Genomic DNA, 21,885 nt, shown 5'->3' on the forward strand with positions numbered 1-21,885 from the left:
GGTTAAAAATCCCCATAGTGGAATTTACAACGTGAAAGTAACAGGAAAAGAAAGATGGTAAGACAACTGCTCGGGCCCTTTGAGTGAACTGGATCACAGGGCTTTTAGATTCAAGGGTAAATGGGGACATTATTCTATCCTGGAATGCAAGAACATTATTTTTATGTGAGGATAAAGAAAGCTTGTTGGCAAAATGTGTCTGCCATGCTTAAGCTCTTTGCTTTGCTAAACATATGCATTTTCATACTCTGTGAATGTGAAGCTAGGCAATTAAAAGATGGTCAATGAAAGGCAGGCTTATTTCTGGAGCACACATTACATGCAGCTGTTTGTACCCTCCCAGCTAAGCCAGCACTTCTTTAACTGGAAGGAAAAAACGTCATAACACAGCTAACTGACACTGCTACTGAAGTCTGTGCCAAAGCAGTCAGGGTGGTGCTACTTGTGGGGCTGCGTTTCCACTTTCTCATGGATTCATTCAGAGTGACTCTGATTTAAATAAAGAGCATCGGGAAAGAAGGCCTATTCTCTCAGCCTGTGCTTTACCCAAACCTCCAGCTGAAGGCACTGAACTCTTGAAGAAGGTGGGATGTGAAAGGGTCTGCCAAGGGCACTTTTACACTTGGAAACAGGCCAGGGATGTTCACGTGTGAATATGAGCTCCTTCCCTCGTTTGTTTTGTCCACCTTTAATAGGCGGATAAATCCAAGTGTTTCCTGAACTGTAGAGCTCTAGTTTAAAACAAACAAAGAAGCTGAAGAGCTCCAAGTTGGCATTTGTCTCCATTTAGCTGAGTTACTCGGGTCCTTGTGAGAGCCGCACGTCAGGGCTGATATCTGCTGCAGAGCTCTCCCCCACTTGAGCAGCTGTGGTGCATCAGCCTCGTATTCTGTTTTATGCTGATTCCTGAAAGCTATTGGTTCCTACAGAAAACGGTCAGAATTTGTTGTAATGGCTTTCCAACGTGCAAAAAAATTCCCTTAAACTTTTGGCTAAAGCTGTTTTCAGGACGGCTGGGACAGCAAAAGAGATCACTTAGGGAAACACTGTGCTATGAAAAGACCTGATTTATGCTGGTGATGTCCTTTAATCATTAGTTCTCACAAGGGCTTAAAACTAGGGAAAACTATGTGTAATTGCAGATGCTAAAGACACTTGGTGCTTTGATAGCACCTTTCTCAAAGGATTTTCTGTACAGAATGAGTTCCCTTATAATTATAGCCACATGTTTTATAGATGAGATCACTGAAGTGCAGAGACTCCACTCCAGACTCTGTAGAACTCTGTGGGAAGGATAAAATGCAGGTTTCCTGAATACCAGGTGTGTCTGAAAGCTCCTTCTCTTTGCTCGCTGCGGTGTAAAGTGAGTAAGGCTAAAGGCTGAGCAGGGATGGGAGAAATAGACTGCAAGATGGAGCTTTGGTATCTTTAAGCTCCCCAAATGTTCTTCATGCTTAAGGGTGTAACTGTTTTGCGACCGAACTTGCAGCAGAGCAACAGAAGCTTGATGCTGAACAAGGTTAATTTTAAGTCACCCTTTCTTATCTCTGCCATTTGTAGAGTAAGTTTTAGGAGAAGCTGTTAAGAGCTCTGTTGTCATCAACTTGCCTGGCCAGAATCGATTCATCATCATAATCACCTGCCTCAGGACTCCTTTTTGGTTTGCCTTGCCTTTCTGGCTAACTAGATGTGTTACCTCAGTGCGGCTTTATAACACGCTTGCTGTTGATTTACTGTTACCTGAGGCTACATAATTACTGCCTGACAGCAGTTCCTGAGCTTTGCCTGTAAAACCCGTATGGCAGCCAAACCACACATCTGCACACACACACACACAAAAAGCCAACAACAGGCAAATGTGCACAGAAATGGATAGGATAGAAACAGCTGCTGGTCCTGCTTAAGGTGGTGTTTAGGACACGGTCTTCTTGAGCTACTGTTGTGAGAAAGGAGAAGGCTTACATATGCAGCGTGTGTGAAGTAAAAGCCTTTTGACTCCTACAGCCCTGCCAAGATGCACAGCTTGCTGACCAGCTGTTTCTGCTAATGGAAGAAAGCAGAGTGGCTCAATTACGCCATTTGGGCATGTGTCACAAGTCTGAGGGAAACCTATTAATCCCTTTGGAAGTCCAAGCAAAGTTTCCTTGAATCAAACGTTCAAGATTTCCCCCTTTCCTCAATACTAAGGACTGTTTGTACGGATCCCTAGATTAGGAGGATCATGAGATCAGGCTTTTACCTTGGACAAAGGAGGCAAGTGCTAAAGTGCTTCCCCTGGGTTAGATTTGCTTTTACAAAGGCATTAGTAGGAAATTGCAGCAGCTGCTTTTGGTGAGCATAGCTGTAAACATAGCTTTGCAAGGTTGAGATGATAAAGAATGGAGTATGTTCTTTACTTTTTGCCTCACTCTTCTGTTACTAATAAACTTACAGTTCTTTCTTGTTTATCATCATTTCAGTTCCAATGGGCTCTTTTTAGTCTAAACCAGAGAATTCCAAGGGACTAGACAGATGCCTGCCTCTAATCAAAGCAGGACGCTGGAATGAGGTTTACCATCCAGCAAGCCTGCCACTACATACTGAACGCTGAGACTTAGGGCTCATACACCAAATTAATTGACTCAGGATTAAAGCAATCACATCATAAGTAACAAATACTAGCCTGCATTAAGCATATTGAGAACTTAGAGAAAACAGGTGTGTTAGCACCTCTAGTTTTTCATTTCCACTAGTTATTTGCACTTCACTGAAATCTGTTTCAATTCTGAGTATTGTAGGGTTTTAGCATGCTCCGTGTTGCACCCAGGCTTATGCAAAATGCTGGAATAATTTGGGTGGAGCTAAAGAAAGCAGAGGGAAGGTGAAGAGATTTTTGTATGCAGAGTTGTAAGGGAAACTGTTGATCACAGCCTGAACCTCTGATTAACCATCTGAGGCAAGCGACAAGTCAGCTGCGGGAGCACAGGTGAAGGTAATTCAGCTGTGCTCCCAGAAGGGCTGGAGCTTGACTCCACCTCTCCCAGATCCCATTTAAGGGCTGACCACCACTAAGGTAACATCTCTTTCTGAAGACTGCTCCTTTGTGGAGTTTTTGTGATGAGCCTCAACATTGGTGAGCACCTATCTTGAAGGCCTCAAAACTGTTGAGTGCTCTTTCTTAGTTACCCTCCAGCTATTCATTTCTAGCTATATTTGTACTATTCCAACCATGCAATGCCATACTTGTATTATTTCCACTGTACAAATACCATACTTGTATTATTTCTGCTGAACAAGAGTGTACACACACTTTCCATTACATCATGCAAACTATGCAAGTGGTCATTTTTACAGCACGAGTTCTAAAAGGAAAGTAGCTGGTTAGTACATAGCGCTGCATCTGAGCTAGCATCCTGGGCTTCCCATCATACTCTGCACAGCTCTGCAGTATGTTGTACCTTGTGTGGTCTGAGACAGCTATCTGAGGTATCTTTGCACAGGACTGTGCTACTATATGCACACCAATACTAAAATGTGAGCTCTTCTTTGAGTCAGCTGACTCCTTACTGGGTGTTCGGTTACCACTTTGGTGGCTGTCTAAACACTAACGTGGATAGGTAAACCACACTGTCCTGAGAAAGGTTTAACTGTATCTAGCCTACAGAGAACAGAGAGAGATGTGGGTTTTCTTGGGTAACATCACATTCTTGCTCCAACAAAGGCCCTCCTTGCAGAAAGTGCAGCTTGCTCATCTTATTTTCCTGCGTGTCTTACACAGCCTAACTGTAGAAAAGCTGAGCAAACAAAACTCTCTTCTAACTTGATTTGGAACGATCTCACAGATCTTTTCTTTTGCACGAGAGACAGAAAAAAAAGTCCATCTATTTTTATCAACGAAAATGAAATCATATCAAGGAAATAAAAGCATTAGAACTCTCCCAAGTGCCTGATGGCTGAGTTTAGGGTCTAAAAACAAACAAACAGAACAATTCAAAACAGACCATCTTGCCAATATAAATCAGGAGTTGAAAATTTGAACTAGTCAACAACTTGCTGACAGAGGCATCTTCAGCTCATCTAACTTAAAACTCTGTAGCTAAATAAGATGCTAATTGCCAGAGCGGCTGAGGTAGGAATGGAGGGACAGTAGGGCAACTTCTTTTTGGCTGGAAGGAGCCTGGAAGGCCAGGAAACTCTGCTTCCTCATACAGACACATCTTCTCTAACTCTTTCAGCCTCCAAGGCCCTGCTGCCACCTATGCAGGTGGACTGTGCACCAATTTACCTTTGAACGTAAAATGAGGTAAATACAGGAGATGAAGAGAGAGTGAGAAGGACAACAAGCACAAGGAAGGGGCTCAAGTACTGGAAGGTCTTTCCTATGCTCACTGAAGCCTTTGGAGCTTTCTGCTGTTCCATTAATAGCTGTACTGTGTAGCTGCTGCAGCTCCCACTTTTAGTCAAGAAATCTGCATTTTAGCTATAGATAAGCATCAAATTCATTTCTATAAACTTTAGGCTCATTATTAAAACATCTCTTGTTAACATCCTCATGCTCCTTCACTGTTGCAACTATCTCATCTCAGCAATCATTGCTCTATCTTTGAATTTTAGGTCCACTGGGACTTCTCCGGCAAGGTAATACATCATATTTAATTAAATAAAAATTACTTGGGTAGATGATGTTACTGTTTATTAACTTGTGGGAAAGTTAATCTCACTGCAGCAGCTCTCCTTTGAGTACATAATGCAAGAGTGCCATGTGCCAGATGTGCTTCAGGCTCCTCAGAGAGCCTGTGAGGACATAGGATAACACACTTTCCAAACCTTCAGCAGCTACATGCTCTACTGAGTTATGAAATAAGCAAGACCTTAAGAGCTGGGCCTTTCTTTTCCTCCCATAGCACTAAAGTTACAAGCAGGAAGTGGGTAAGTAGTTCATTTATCCTTCCTATGTCTTAAGTTCATAGCCTAATCACTATATATTAACTACATCACTAGCAGTCAGCACAAACAATGATCTTTGGAGCTATGACATGGAAGTAAATGCACTCACCTTGTTAGTCAGAGGTGGACAGTCAAGGCATCTTTGTGTGGAAGGTGGCACCTGGTAGATATCTGGCCCTGCTACACCATGACCAGTGGGTATTTGGTAAATTCCCTGATTCATATGGGAGGGAGGCACCTGGTAGACAGGGTCCCGTGCTGAGGCATGTGAGCTTGGCACTTGATAGATCTTTTGCTGGTGGAAGGATTGATGTGTCAGTCCTGAATTGGACATATCCTGGCTGGAAGGACTGTCCTGTACCACTGGGCCTATCAAAAGCTTCACGCGGTTGCCTGGAACAATGCCTTGCCGGCCATGTAGGGAGCACAGCCACCATCCTTCAAGGCCTTCGGTGTTCTGTTCTATCACGGTCAAAATGTCTCCCTTACGGAAGGCCAACTCTTCTGCACATTCGGGGACATTATCATAGAGAGCTCTTGCCATAAGATTCTGTGGAAAAAGAAAGAGAAGAGAAACAAATGAACAAACATACAAGGCAGTCTCCAAAACTTCAAGCACGTTCTAGGCAGAGAGAAAAAACAACTGAATTTGACACAGAAGTGCGCAGGAAACCAAAATAACAAAGAAAATGATGCAACATAACACAAGATTCCTCTTTCCAAAGTTGGAGAATTAAGATGCTGGTTTATTAACAGCTGATATTTGAAATCAAACTTGAGCAAAACTCCAAGTGATATAAACTGCAGATCACGTGGAGAGGGGAAAAAAACAGTCTAACATACAATGGAATCTACATTAACTTGTGGTCTGCAAGGTTCAGATGTCTTACTGAGAAGTGCCGTGTCTTCTCATGGATTGAACTAGCTCCTTTCCTCTCTTGCTGCAGGCCTGTATGGTGTGTTTCAGTTCCAAATTATTAGCCAAGTTTAGGTATTCAGTGGAAAGTAGGCAGGCAGCACATGCTGACATTCTTGGATTCCTCACAAAGGCTGCGAACATTTCATTTCTTGGCTCTGGTGATGATTCCAAATGTTTTGGCAGGAACTCTTCTATGCCTGCCTGCTTTTTGGTGAAGGCAGTCAGCAGAGACAGTTATAAACTAATTGTAAGCACCTGAAAAAACACGGGGAGCCCCATATCTGGAGTGTTCCAGCTAAAGTATTTGGATGCAGGGCGCAAACTGAAATGGTGCTAATCCACCGGAAGATAGGAAATGCAGCTGTCTTCAAAGTTTATCTGTCACAGGGACAGTGGCAAGTACAGGTCAGTGTTTTATCTATCATATTTATCATCCCTCTTGTGGACGTATTAACACTTTTATTTTCTTCTCCACTTATAACATCTTTTCCTATTGTTAAACACTAGCTTAATGATTCCCCGTCATCTCTGTGCTTCATCCATTTGCCCTAACTCAGTTCAGTGTTTCTTAAGTGTAGCATAGAACCAGGAGGTAGCACGATTGGTGGGTGGAGCTCGAGTATCACATAAATGGTAGATGAGCATGTTTTTCTCAAGACGTGGTACTGAAACGGGGTGTATGAGATCAGCTTTTTTCTTTTCTGACCGGGAGATCAGCTTTCAAACATATGAGAAACATTGCCTTTGCCTTTCATCAGCATCATTAGGGAGGTCAGCATAAATTAAGCTCTGGCTTAGACTCCGGCAGGACTGCCGTTTTGAGCTCAGTGCTAGGAGCCACAATTCTCTCTGAGTGAAGTCTGCACCATTCATCAATCAACAACGCTGAGAAATACGAGTAGAGAGAAAGCACAAAGCAATTTTGCCCATGCCTTGGCAGAACTGCAAAACTCTTCCTTAGCATGCTTAAAAACAGTCATCTCTTGCTCTCTTGCTGGGCTGAATTTGCTGCTCAGCTGAGCTCTTCAATAAGGAAAAGCTCCTGTCTAGTCTGGATACTCAAGTTAATCTCTTTCTACATTTCTTTTGAATGTATCTTTCACATGAGAAATCTACTAACATGACTGGCTGTGCAAACTGTGCAAACTTAAAGAGGGCTTTTGCAGGGAATGGTGTTTAAAGGAGGATGAAAAATACAGGGGGTCCACAAAATGAGCAGGCTAAACTTATGATGAATGCTTATTCTCCTATACTTTGTTGGTTTAGGGTATTTAAAAAGCCCAATTAGCTTCTACATCACAGCAGTTCTCCGAACAAAGAGTGGAGCGGTGGTACAATTAGAGCAGATGAAAGTTCCCATGTGAATTTTTTTTCCCGGTTGCTCATTATCTCTGTCCCAGTGACCTTCTGACCACCTGGCGTACAGCATGTTAATACTTTCTGGATGTGTTTCAAGAACTTTGCTGCACATAGCTTCAGATTCTTGTCGTCGGTGTTAACTTGGGCACCAGCATGTGAATTATACTAATTGGTTGCTGCTTGTTTCACAGCAATTTTCCCAAAGTCTTTTGAATGGCTCATGGTCATGCCACCGGCATCAGTCACCGATGGAGCAGTAAAATAGGCTAAATATTTCTCCTTGTAAGCACTGGGACCAAAAACAACACTGCTGCTTGCTTGCCAATTACGCAGTGCTCATGCAAAGCAAACCTCCTGCGCTGAGTACTTCCCTGACTCTGTTCTTCCTTCACAGGATTTCTCAATATGAGCTGCAGAAACAGTGTCACAAATGTTCTCATTAGTCAGCGTAGCTGGCCTTCAGGAAAAAAAGCAACACAACACAAAACAGCCACCACAGAAGGTCATCAGGAAAGCTTCTGAAAACCACAAAGCTAACGTTCACCTGCTGTGGCGATCGAGCTGGTGGTCTCTGCTTCTCTACAGGCAGAAAGAAGTTCTAGTCAAAGACTTTCCTCAATACTTGCAGGCTTTATCTGCCCATTGATCTGGCAGGCTTGACTAACTTTAGGATACTGCAGGCATCTCACAGCATACCATTTGGCTCAGACACTGCAGAAGGTGTCTTAGTTTCAGCTGGAATTTGTTTCCTTCAGAGAGTCTGCTGTGATGCCACATTTTTGGTTCTAGGAGAAAAATAATGTTGATAGCGCACTGATGTCTATAGTTTCTGCAAAGAAGTGCTGTATGGAGCCAAGGCCATTCTCAGCAAAGGGTCCAAGGAGGTGGAAGGTTATAGGATTAGGAAAGCTGACTTAAACTGGCCAAAGGGATGTTCCATGCCATCTGACATTATGCAAAAGGAGTTCTGAGGGGGTGGGAGCTCATCTTCTCCCTTCTACTGCTAGGTGAGCTAGCTGGGCATTGGTCAAAGGGTGGTGAGCAACTGCGCATCACTTTTTATATACATTCATAAATACACACACACACACACACATACAGTCATATCTATTATCCTTTTTCTTTTCTCTGTCTTAGTGAATAGTTATAAATACCTAGAATTATCTGGACTTACCCCCAGAGGCTTGGATCTATTGCTTATTTATCTGTGAAGCAGGCACCAGATAAGCACTAACACATAAGATGACAAGGCAAAGGCACAGCAGAGTGTTAAAAGCCTAACAGTGCTAAAAGCCCTCAGCCATTTCCTAAAGAAACTGACAACAGAGAAAGGGCTGATGATTATCTTGTCCTGGAGTTTGTTTATGCAAATGGAAAAGTGCACAAGAAGTCCCTATTTTCTATATAAAAAGGGAAAACAAAAAAAAGAACTAAAAAAAAATGGAGGATGACAGATTCAAGTTCGGTAATTTCAAGGGAGAAATGCTCTGATCCTAGAGAAGGATAGCCTGGGCTGTGCCACAGGAATCAGCTGTGCTTCATAAAATGAACTGAAGAGCTGTTAAAGCCACCTTCTAGGAAGATTAAGGATGGTCCATGCCTTGGTCCATCTAACCAAATGCTACGTGCAATTGTGCTCTCTTTGAAAACTCAGAGCACCTGTGGTCTAAACACAGCTCCGTTACCGCGAGCCTTGTGTCACAGCAGCCATGCTTCATATAATGGCAGCTTTAACTTCCACTGACTGGAAAGATTCAGTTTGACTTTTGAATCCTCACATCTTGTCAGTAATACTGCAATGTTTGAAAGCCTAAGCCAAGGTCAGGCTCACTCTGTGTTAACATTCTGTACAGACAAAACAGACACACAAAAATTCAACCTCATTTTTTAAATTCTATCTCTAGGCCTGTTAGTTGGACTTAAAACCAATATGAGCCTATAGACCTGGTAGATGAGCCTTGGAAAGGATCCTCTCTCCCAGATTTACAGATATCAACGGCTAACATGCCTGCAGCTGAATAAAAACACATGGAAATACTCCGAAGAATATGATCTGCTTTGGCTAGCCTTCCCTGCAGCCATGGGGACTGACAGAACTCTGTTCTTTGCAGTCTGAAGGATGAAAAAGCTGCCTGTTAATGAGGCTGAGTGGCAGAAGAGGGAACAGCTAAAGAGAGTGGCGGAAACATCTACACATTCTGTTAGAGTAAACAGAGCCAGTGACGTGGGTAACACGAACGTGTGAGGTGCACGCAGCCGTGGAAGCAAACACAGGAATAATAAATGACAGGCCATGAGATTAAATACAATGGTCTCCTTAAGCCTGGGGGCTGTGGTGCCAAGCTCCTCGCACAGGGCTGCCTCAGCCAGCACTGCCATCAATGAGCGCTCATTCATGGGAAAGGTTCAACCAGCCGTGAGCTCAGAGAAGTTCAGTCTCTTCCCTCAGAGGTGCAATCTGAGGACGTTCCACACAAGCTTGTGTGTTCTCACTTCTACTCCGGTGGGGTTTTTCCTTTATTTTTCAACTATTGCTTCTTATGCGTAGACTTTACGTGAAAATAGAAGCAGGGAAATCATCTTTTCTCTTATCTGAAAAGAGGTGGGGTCCCTTATTTCTATTTCTGGACGGACAGCTTCTTAAAATTCCAAATGGCATCTCTTCTATGTTAAGATAGCTTAGGAAAAGGAAGGAAGAGAGCAACAAAAGAAGGAAAGCTGGGAGAGACGCCCTGAAGGAGCGGCTATGCACAAACCAGTATCTTTATCTTGTTGAACCACTCCGAATTCACCATCACAGAGTATTTTTGTTACAGATTCTTGTCTCCTTTTGGTTTTGTTATCCCCTGTTTCTGCTTTAAAATGAATCACTGCTGTTTAAGCATTTATGTACCCTTCTATGGTTGTTGCAGGCCTAACGGTAAAGATTTGCCCTTGAGAATGAAAGCTGTAAACATCCAATAAAGAGTTATATTCTGAGAGAAGCTGCTTGACTATAAGCAGTATGGTGACAGAGGTTGAAGTTCACGCTCTATCGCACCTTCTGATAGAGGAGCTTCACTTTCAGAGCCACTGGGCAGCTTAACATTGTTGCTTTCAAGCTCCTGTCTCCCTTTCTACTACTTCTTGTTTCTGCCCCCGAAATAAAGAATCTGCTGTTCTGTGTTAGCAAGGAAAGAAATTGTTGATGCATGGTAGGTTACAGGTCTAGCTGCAGCGAGCAACTTTTCACAGTGGCTGTTTAATGCAAGTTGAGGTAGATCAGAATAAGCCACCCTGCTTTGGAAAATGTCTGTTGCTGGTCTCCTCAGTATGGAAAAAGGCAGCAAGAACAGCATTTACATGGGAAATGGACTGCAAAATGGTCCCTTGCCACTTGCCAGTAGCAGCCCACTGGCTGGTAACAGCTGATTGCCAGCAGCAAGCTGGCTGCAGGTACTTAGGTTTTATCTTAAGTCAATAGCTACACCACCTAGGAAGCAGGAAATGCTACCACAACTTGTATGAAATGGCTTGCTGCAGCACCAGGGTGTTGCTGTTACCACAGTTACCAGGAGGCAAGCAGAAGGGCTTGAGAAGCCCTTAGCATCCAGTTCAGACTATGGTTCTGAACTTCAAGGATTTGGCTCACAGTTAATGACCAAAGAGGGAGCCACATTGCAGATGCTCAGCATCACAACGTTTCACAGTTGCACATTTTCGGCTCTCTGTTGCTTTTCTCCACCAAAGAAAACAAGCTTGCTTTTAAGGCAGACACTTTTCTGGTTAAGTGTTACTAGCAAAAAATAATTACAAGTCCTGTTGGCTGGAAATTAAGGCAGTTTTCCATGTACAGATTTGGAAGACTGACTTTACAGCTAATGAGAGAGCAAGCTAGGAGGCAACAGCTTGAGCAGAGCCCTAATAAGGACTGTTCTTCCACCCTGAATATGCTCGCGGTCTGGTCCTGTGCATTTCTGGAACAGAGGCTGCCAGTCATGCTAGAGTATGCCAAGCTGTCTGGAAGTTGTGATGTGGAAAATCTTGGGTCTGCAGAGGGGAAAGGCAAGTGTCTTATTTCAGAGCTCCAGTGAGCTGTCCCAGCTCCTCCGTCTGGCCTGAGAGGCCTGAATTGCAGAGTTTGCTCCAGGCTGCTTTTTGTAGTGCGATCAGTTATGTAGTAATGCTGAAAAGTGGGAATGTCCCCTCCTTAGTGGTTCACAGTGGGGTAAACCAATGAGGGCATGTTGCCTGTCATACTCTGGCTATACACAAGTCTGTTTATGCAGGCACAATACTCCAGCCAGGAAGGGTGGCAGGTAGTTTTAGCTCGGGCACTTCATGCTCCTGCTCAGGATACTGAGGCTGTCCACCAGATCTTCCAAGACAGGGATTCAAATGTTAAGTAAACACATGAGAAACCAAGAGCTCTCAGCTCCAAGAACATTCTTGTTTCACCACTGCTATTCCATCTTAAGCAATTAGGAGACATTCGTGCATGCAGGTTTTTGCAGGCAGTCAGCAAAGTGCTCTGCAAAACTTTGCTTCTCTGGGCAACCCACTCTAGTGCCTCACCACCTTCTGAACGAAGAGTTTCTTCCTAACATCTAACCTAAATCTCCCCCCTTTCAGTTTAAAACTATTCCTCCTCTTGTCCTATCGCAATCAGACCACATAAAAAGCCTGCCTCCCTCCTGATTATAAGTTCTTCTCAAGTTTTGGAAGGCCACAATGAGTTCTTCCCAGAGCTGAAAACACCCAGTTCTCTCGACCCTTTTTTTCACAGGAGAGATGCTCCAGCCTCTCTGGTCATCTTAGTGGCCCTCTTCTGGCTGTACCACAAATGCCATTTGTGTCACGTAAGACCTCTGCGGTGCACGGTGAGAATTCAGGGAGAGCTCAGCAGTGGCAGAGACTCCTCCTCACCTTCTGCTTGCACCCTCTACACTGGGACTGAACAGGCTATAGCTAGGCTAGAAAACAGCCTGCCTGAGGCACTGCACTTTGCTCAGCATCGGGGAACACCCATGAGATTCACACACTGCCTCTGTGTTGTCAGACCACCCACTCTGTTTTGGATCTATCATATAAGGCAGATCTGGTTTGTGACAGCAAAATTTACAGTGAAGAGGAGCAGCGATCCCCTGATCACGTCTCCCGATGTTATTCCCCTGCCCTCGTGAGATTCTGGAATGCTGAAATCCCATTTTCTTTGCTCTCGCTGGGAACGCAAACCACATCCCCTGACTTCTTACTTTCAAGACCTACTGATATTTTGGGAAATTCCACCACACCTAACTCACAGTTTTCTGTATGGTATAACCAGTTTCCTTTCCCCCCACCCAAGGAAGGGTGTGATCTAGCTCCATGACTTTAAAAAAGCCTTTTCAAATCTGTCTGAGGGCCGTGTGCCTCCTGTGACATCAACAGGAAAAAAAAAAAGAAGGGAAAAAATAATGCATGCAAACAATAGCCTCAGTGTAAATATGATCTCACTGTGATTAAACCACAGTACATCAAAATCAAAGAGCATGTGGAAAACCAAACCTCTTTCCCTCAGGCAAGCGATTAAAAACTTAATGAAAGGAGATTGGATGATGAATGCGTAAGGATTGAAGAAGCAAAGCAGAAGGGGGGAGAAAAAAAAGAAAAAAAGGATAGAAAGAAAGAATGCAAAAACGTGTGTTTTGAGTTCTCAGTTTTACATTTTCTGGCATTGGTGAGCAGCCTTTTCCCAGACTAGTTTTCCTTGAAAGAACCCCCTGCTCCCAAGTTTAACCCTTCCATAGGCAGTGCTCTGGGGAAACAATCACAGCTCAACTCTTGAGCAACAACAACCATTTAGCAGTAAGACTTCAGTACTGTTGCAGGCTTTTGTCTGATGCCTTTGACTCTGGAAAGTACGATGTATTGGTCTTAGCTCTAAAAATGAAACAGGACACGTTTCTCCCATCTTTCTCCTAAAAATCTCCTCAGAAGGGAAAGCCAGCCTCCCCTGTAACTTTACCATCACCCACCAAGGTCAATACAGAGCAGCTGCAACTTGTGACAGTGCCCTGAGAGTCCAGGTTACCAGCAGCACAGCAAGGGGACACAAAGGCAAAGCTGCTTGCCAGTCACATGCTGGGAGGGCAGGAGGGCCTGGCTGGCAGATGAGGCACAGGTCCCACCAGGGTCTTCTGCAGAGCACTTGCTAAAAGCCAACGAGCATCCCAGCACAGCTCAATTTTTGGCAAGCTGATGTTTTCTAGGGAAGCAGTTCCCTAGGGATGAAAGCAAGGGAGTGTGTTTTAGCTAGTAATAGTTACCATGCTTATTCTCAAATTGAAATGAAACTTCATCTCTGTTCTCAACTGCATGAAAGAATGGTTCGTGTGATTTAAGGGCTGCAAACGAGAGGAAGAAGGATAAGAAAGGAGAGAGGCAAAAAATGAGGCTATATCAGTTTGTAAACAAGGCCTCTCTATAATAATAATAAAATGCTTAGGGTAATAAATCAACTTTTATCTGAATGTAAAGTCCTTAGGACAAGGGCATTCGTGAACCAGCTACTGCAAACTGCATGCTAAGCAGGCAATGTACACTTCCAGAAGCTTTGCACTTAACTCTTTGGATTAAGAAAATAATCCTTGAGGAGAACCACAGAATTTTCATGATCTGTGCTTTCTTCCCACTGCCTTCAAGCAAGTCAGACTGGAGGAATCAAGATACAGTCCTAAGATGGCTCAGCATTTTTTAAGATTAATTATGATCAAATGATTCCCATTATTTCATCCTCTGAATTCTTCAGCCCTGGTGTCAGCAAGTCTTGTTTAAGAAAGGGCTTCTTATGTGTTGACTGCATTTCTGTAGAGTTAAACCCATTCTTAATACTTTTCCTTTTCCAGGCAACATAATCCACTCTGACTGCAAATGCAGCACCTTTAGGACAAACATAAAAACACAGGAATAGGCTTCATCCCTACAGAGGAAACAAAAATGTACAGTTTTCTGTCGTGCTGCGCGCTTGAGTTGCTAGGACTGCAAACTATAGCTTTAGCAGTTCTGTTTCTTGTCAAACGCAAACTGTGTCCAAATCTGCTGTGGAAAAATGAACTCCTTAAAATTAAGACAGTTTCCACTACTGTAATGTCTAGACCAACAGGCAAAAGAAAAAGGTCACTTGCCAAGAGTAGCCTGTGATAGGCAGCAAAACGCAAGAGCTGTATTCTTTACTGCTTGTAAAGAGACCCAGCTTCTCTGATACTGAGAGCTGCAGCCATTTACAGGCAGCAAGGGGTACCTTTAAACGCAGCTTTACTTAGCAGTAGTCTGACTTACAAATATTTATGGCGTGTATTCAGCAATATTTGTTTGGCAGTACGGTCCCAGAGGACTGTCTGATTAATCCTGCTGCAGACCTACTCGAAAAGCATGCTTTGGCAGTCAGAGTCTTGTTTTAACAGATGAATATTCACTGCTTTCATGGGTATTCAGAGAGCTTGAATTACATCAAGAAGCATCTTATAAATGGCTTTCAAATTTATGATTCCAAATATAACTGAATGTGAGCCCTTAGAAAGATAGATCATCTCTCCAGAAGTTCACCTAACATCTTTAGTAATGGCAACGAGACACAAAAGAAGCCCCATGCCTCAATCATGTTTTTTCTACTCTAAACAGGCAGGTAGGTCACAAATAGGATTCTTGTTTCTCAGCTTTCCTGAAGTTGGCCAAAGAAACCAAACCGGTACACCCATTCCAGTAGTGGAGCACAGAGGTTGTGTGCAAGTCAGAATTTCCTCATTTCAACTTTTACTCAGGTCACTTGTCACACCTGACCCTAATGCGATGACTCTGTTATTTGTAATGTTGAACTGCCTTGCACCTGTTGCCTTACAACCAAATAAACTTTTCCTGAGACACCACACGTAGGAAGGTTCAATGTTCAGTGATATCAGTACAAGTACAATCTTTTCTAACCCTGACTGTTGCCATACTAAAGATTATGAGATTCCAAAGGTGATGCTGCACACAGGGCTAGGAACTGTGGTCCAGCTGTTAACACTGAGGTCACAGTAAAACTTCCTTCTCCAAATGCAAGCCTGCATAGTGCAAAGTGGTGGCTGTTGGCTTTGAAGGGCTGCATTTGATTCTTTTTAACTCTGCAGAAGATGTTTCCATGAAACCTTACTATTAGGCAGTTCTGCTCTCTGACCCGGCAGAGCCTCCTCTGATCAAGTCTTTAGATGGCATGGCATTGTTTGGAGTGATTAATGTTGTGTCAAGGTCTCAAAGCAAAATAATAGTTCAATGTAACTGCATTCTTTAGTAGGCTCTTAAAAGCGCAAGTGAAACCCCAAGATAAACAAACACCCAATGCCTCTTACAACATCTAGGGTTATACTGATTTGGAATGACTAAAAAATATAAGGAAGACTGTTCACATGGCACTTCTGCTTCCCATCCTGTACATGGAACTACCAGGCAGGGACAAACTGGACAACTAGTTTTTGATGAAACGGATTTACTAATGAACAGCTGTTTGCATAAAAACACAGTAGTTTAGAAAACGTTCAAAAAAAACCCAAACAAATTGCATGCTGTTGTTAGCTGTAATGCTTCGTCATGACTCTTCTCCTTCCTCTGAAACAAGTCTTGTAATGTCTCTAAGGCTCAGTATCTCCACCTGTAAAATGGAATTAACAGCATTTTGCTATCCTATGAAGTCTTTGTGACCGCAAAGTCTGTCACGAGTTTCTCAAATACCCTGAGGTATAAGGTCAAACACCTCTCTTATGTATGCAAATAGACACCTGACCCCAAACTGGAGACATATAAAGCAGCCTATAAGTCGATTGGGGAGTGAAGAGCAGAAATCTGAAAATGACAGTGGTTTTCCTACCATCAGAAAGGAGCCAGTCCTATTGCTACTTCTCACCAGTGCTGCTGATGCTAAATGCCACCAGGTCTGATCCTGCCTGCCTTTGAACACCACCCTCCATGCACACACAGAAGAGAGAAAAATCATGAAACTTCTATGTAAATCCATGACTGGAACAAAGGCAGTTTTCAGTTCGTGGTTTGTTTCTCTAATATGATTCCCCCCCCCCCCCCCCCCAGAGGTTTTACAGCTCCTATTTACTTCTAGGTTTGATTGTCACACTGTGATTGCTGAGATACCAAGGAAAGGGGAAAAAAAAAAACCAAACACAAAAAAAAGGAAAACAAAGAGGACCGGTTAGCAAAGTACAGGCAGTTCTTTTCCCTTTACATGGCCCAATGCTTAAAGTCTTTCATTGCCAGGGTTACAAGCAGCTTTTCACAGGCATTTCTGGTTGGGAATATAGTATTTCTTCCCAGTGACACTATTTTGTTTGTCTTGGCATGCAAGCATTGTAATCAAGTCTATATATTACAGCACTGTGCCTAAGCACAAATGGCAAGCATTTCAAGCCCTATTTACTTAGGTTTCTTCCTTGCCCAACAAATTATCTAAAAATAGATAATCAAGACCTCATACTTTACATCTACGTCATTCCTTTTGGCTTAAGTGAGGTAAGGAATGTAGTTGTTCTTTTTCTCTCCTCTTTCACCAACTGTTTAGAAACTTCAGTAAACAGATAAATCTCCCTTCCTCCTTTCCCCCTCCCCCTTTTTTGTCTCATTTGTGACAGCCAGCAGGCCACAAAAGCCTTGTTATGATAATGCCCCCATCCTTTCCCTTGTGTCACACTTGCATTACCAGAGATAGGACACTGGAATTACCAGGCAGAGAGATGGAACCACTCTCATCCATGAACTTTTTTGATCATGGTTACCCGGAGATATTTCTGTTCCTACATGTTGCCTTTCAGCCGTAACTGCTTCAACCTTGGAATCACGATCAGGGTTTGTTTCCAAAAGGGGTGGATTCCACCTTCCAAATTCAAGAACGATGCAATGGCATCCTGCGAGAACTTGGTGGGATGCAATTTTGTGGTACACGGAGGCTGTCATCAAATGAGGGAGAACTCAGGTATAGCCATAGTACAGCTGCACCCCACAGGAATTAGTTTCTGAAAGCAGCTTTCAGTCAAGTAGGACTAAGAAATGCTACCAACCAACCTGTATGTATTCGTTACGCTCAGCAGTTCCTATCTATCTTCCCATGGCTCAGTTAGAATATCTCTTGCATTCTCTGGTATTTAACTTGAACAACCAAACAGGCCCCAGCCTGGGGTCAAACTTGTCCTTGGTTTACATTCACATCTTCACTGAATTTCACACAGTGCACAGAAGACAGAAGTGTACAGACATCTAAGGTTAAACTCTGAACTTGCTGAAATCCACAGGAATGTCTCACTGGCTTTCAGGGGACTTGGACTTGAGTATCATCTTAGAAGGAAGTTTAAAAGAGTGGAACGAAGAATGAAGGAACTTTGGGTGGAAGAACAAAAAGAGGGAACAAGTTTTCAAACCATTTCTGTGCGAAAAAGATGAGAAGATACAAACTTAGTAGCAGAAAAGAACTGTGGACCAGAAATGACCCCGGGTTAGTCACATTGAAAGTGAACACAGTAGTGCTGCAGAGATGCTCTCAGGGTCCCCCACACAAACCAGTTTCTGTTCTGCCCAGCTCTTATAGTAAGTATCTCAATCACTTCAGTAAATACGGCCTTATCTCATAGATTATCACAATGAAAGTAAAGAATGACAGCTCCCAAAGTAATGCCACTTGGAGAACACTCAACCCTGCACCTGGACACTGTGTCACCTCTGAAGTGCTGGCATGTTCCCAGGCAGGACATGAGTATGTTCTGTTCCTTTATTTTCTGTATAGAATAAAAAGCTCAAGATTGCTGTTTTCCCATGGAAGAAAAAAGAAAACAGAGAAAGAAAATAAGAGAGAATGAGCAGGTATTTTTCTTTATGTTACTCCAGTAGATCTGAGGATGTTTGTCCTAACTAAGCAGTGTAAGGAACCGCTTCACATTTCCCAGGGAAGGTAAACACCCTTGTCTGACAAGGATTTTGAGGCCCAAACACTTCTTGTATTTAAGGCTTGCGCTTTCTCTGCTCTGCCTTGAATTACGTAATCACTTCCTCAACCCGAAACGTTCATTCCAACCAGACAGGGTAAGAGAAGCATTACATAGCAGGAAGGACTTGCACACTTGAAACTGCTACCTTATTTATTCCTATTCCAGCAGCGTCACTGGGCTGCATAAGAAGTATGATCCTATAGCGTAAGAAGGATGGATGGTGACAAGACAAGTCAGGAAGTTGTTATAACTAAGTAGGAGCGTTATTTTGCCATTGGGACACAAGTGTCACTCTGTCACTGACAGCTGGAAGGCATTTCACGAGGTCTGCACTGACAGCAACACGCTGTCTCTATTAGTCCCAGCTGCCTGATGCTGGTAAAGCTTTCCGAAGCAGGTACTGAGTCTGCCTGAAGCGGTCTGAGGGACAGGAGAGGGATTCCATCTCAGACTGGAATCAGTTATCATTAAGGATTATAATTAAAACAAACAAAGGACAACAAAAAGCATCAGGTCTGGCTCAGCGTTTCCAAAGTCACAGGGTACCTCTGCCTATCTGCATCTTACACTAATTCCTTGTCCTCGTCACTCTTACCACTGAGCTGACGGCATCTTCGACCACTGCCTCTAAGCTTTCCAAGTTTGGGTATGAGAGCTTTGGAAAGTCTGGGCTGAACTCAGAGACCCGTGGCAGAGCTCCTATGAGCATCTCGTTTTAATCCAGCCTCGCAGGGATCTGAGCTCCTTTACGCTCTGCCCAAGTTCAGCCAGAAGACGGGCTTTGCTTCCAAACTCTCCGAGTCTGTAACGAGCGTGACACTCCTCCGTCACCTCTTCATTGATGCCAGAGTTATTTTTGGCCACGAAAAGGAAGGCTCTTCCTCCCCTCCCCTTTATTTTTTCCCAATCGCACAGGATTACGGTATGTCTGCACGGTAATCTAACGCCCCGTGGGCAATGCAGAGCCTTGCCCAGACGGCTCTGCCTGATTTTAGGGTGAAAACTCTCCATTTCTGCGTCTTCTTTAGAAAACTCCAGTAAAAGGTCCGAATCCCGGCTTTCACTTAGCGGTGGAAAGAGGGACCAGCTACCTATTCGCCAACTTTCCGAAGTAAGGAGTTGTATCATCATCCTCGCCGCCCCGAGAACAGACCACCCCGAGTTAAAGGGGATAAAGCAGCTCGCAGGGAGGGATGCAGCACTACCTGCTCCAGACACCACACACACACACGGGCCCTATTCCCGCCTCCAGCAGGCACTACTGAAAGCAAAGCCCCTTCCCTCACCCCCAACAGCCTCCCTCCCTCCACGGCCGCCCCTCACCTTGTACTTCATGGCTGCGGTCGGACACTCAGTACAACCCCACGCTCAGCGCCGCATCGCCAGCGCTTCTCCCCGCCGCGCCGCCCGCCCCGCCGCCAGGCTACCCCTCTCATTTACATACCGCCTTCCCATTGGACGCTCTGGGAGAGGTGGCCCCGCCTTCTGCCGCTCCCCCTCTCTGCCTTTCTCTCGCCGAGGGGAGCGGGTCAGGCCGGGGTTGCCCGCCTTGTGGGGCAGGCGGTGTGGTTGTAAAGCCGAGGCACCTCGTGCTCCGTGAGCGAACAAAAGGCCTCTGTCTGTCACACCCGAGCCTCTGCCAGTTGCTGGCAGACCTTTGGTCTTTACGAAGCCCGAAGTGCAATGGAAGTGTCTCTCAGAGTCGGGCTTTCTTGATGCCGCAAGTCAAAAGCATCCGAGCGCTCGCTTTGCACTAGAAGAGCCACGTATGGGAGCATTAATTAGACACCAGAGGCCGGGATGGCCTCAGTGCCTTCAGTGATTTGGAGGTGGCCATTAGGAAGGGAGACCGTAGCTTTCTAGTTGGACCCCTTAATCAGATGCGATTAATATAGCGCACATAGTTGAAATCTCTGTGTATGGGACGCACTCCAGCTCGTTTAGATGAAGAGGAAATAAATTCTCTCCTTTTTGCCCACGCTGGCTCATAGCCGACATTTCTAGGTCGCAGATGGACTCGAGACTATTTCTAGTGGCCTAAGGACAAGCAGCAAAGAATGATCTACTACTAGCAGACCGCAAACATAACTTCATTCCATAGCACGGTGATATCCTTAAATTCTTACGCGACTAATCCTCTAGAGAGGGATCATATTGCTGAAATGGCTTCAGAGCTTCTAAAGAATGCAATACTTTTATCTGTAATCTCCTCCTCCATTCTCTCGTTCTCGGATAAAATAAGTACTGTACATGTTCACTAATGGGTTTTTTTCAGTACTGTTTTCTTGCCTGCACATGCCCTGGTAGTTCATCAACTGTGTGCTCTGTGACCACGGTCCCCATGCAGTGCCATAACTTTGCTTGGCTCCTTGGCCTCACGTTGTCTGTTTACACTCTTCTGAGGTTAACATCAAAATTGGTCGGAGTAGTTTCAACAGAATGCAGCTCATTTGTTTGCCGTACCTTTCGGACCAGTTTTTAAAGAAAAAAAAAGCTATTTTGGTGATTATGCATGACTAACTTAACAGCCAGGAGAGTGTAAATCTCTTTGGAGTGCTCCTCCAAGCATAGAGTTTGACCTCCACATTTCTTTTCTGCATGTTTTTGCCCTTCGTTCTCTAGGGATAAAAATTTCTCCTGGGGTATTTGTGCAAAGGGCAGAGAATGCAGTGGCCAAAGTGGTAGCGTGGTGTTGGACTGGCACCCAAATCCCGTTCTCTGAATAAAGCCTGTATAATCTCTTTATGTGAAAGCCTCCCTTTCTGGCACCAATGTCATGAAGATGAATGCATTAAAGAATGTAGAAGCATGTTAGTAAGGACTGGATAAGTATTAGAGACGGTGTTTTCCCTTTTTTGGAGGGCTTTACAGTCACAAAACCTAATCGCAATTGGGAAGCTGTGCCTCCTGCTTTTGTTTTAGCTTGCATTGCTTTTGATGTATTTGAAGTGTCCCGGACTGATTTTAATGTGAGTTAACAGATGTGCCAATGTAAAATTCTGGCTGGGTTGTTCCCCTGTATTTATTGTTTTGCATGTATTACTCACCATAGCTTGTGTTAATAACTTCTAATTAGATTCTACTGGAATGAAATGTTAGGCATCATATCCCAAAATCGATTGATGCTGATGAGCTTTATATTATAATCATAATTAGTATTTTACGGAGAGGAAAAAAGATTGCCATCTCACACCACCTCCTTGGTAAAGCCCCACTGCTCATCTGACTCATGCATCCTCCCTCACTCACCTCCTCCATTTACAACCACAGCTTTTCTTTGCTCTTTGTGTGGGACTTTAATTTCCCCAAAGGTGAAATACTCCAGCTTAGTGCGACACATGTAGCAGAGCTCGCGGGGTGGTGGAGCTCCCCAGTCTATCATGAATATCAGGAATTGGATACACCTTGAAAGAGAGATTTGTAAATATGATCCTCTAACCTTGGCGTGTTACTGTAGAAAGTGATGACTGTGGAAAGTACTTGTCTGTGGTTAGTGCAAGCACTTTGCTTTACGCGATGACTTTGTTGACGGTTGATGCTTTTACTGTGTAATGTTGTATTTCAGACATAGTCTTGGAAAGTTTAAAGCTGATTGCCTTGGATAATCAGCTCCATTATACAATGGAACATGTTGGTGAGAAAGCCAGGACCTGGCTCTGCTGATGTCTGTGTTGTAGAGGCGTCTTGAGTGATGCTGCC

The 21,885-nt window shown here is 44.0% G+C and overlaps 1 protein-coding gene across 1 annotated transcript in view; it reads right to left on the reverse strand.

Annotated features, from left to right (window-relative positions):
- Nucleotides 1-19,581, reverse strand: part of NEDD9 (neural precursor cell expressed, developmentally down-regulated 9) — a 36,550-nt gene extending 16,969 nt beyond the window's left edge. The window contains exons 1-2 of the mRNA XM_072330183.1: nt 19,510-19,581; nt 5,036-5,476 (exon numbers count right to left, since the gene is read on the reverse strand). Coding sequence (XP_072186284.1) covers nt 5,036-5,476; nt 19,510-19,521 — 453 coding nt within the window. The 5' untranslated portion in view covers nt 19,522-19,581. The remainder of the gene's footprint in view (nt 1-5,035; nt 5,477-19,509) is intronic.
- Between the last annotated feature and the right edge of the window lie 2,304 nt (nt 19,582-21,885).

The sequence above is a fragment of the Excalfactoria chinensis genome, chromosome 2, assembly GCF_039878825.1.
Source record: "Excalfactoria chinensis isolate bCotChi1 chromosome 2, bCotChi1.hap2, whole genome shotgun sequence".
Lineage (NCBI taxonomy): Eukaryota > Metazoa > Chordata > Aves > Galliformes > Phasianidae > Excalfactoria > Excalfactoria chinensis.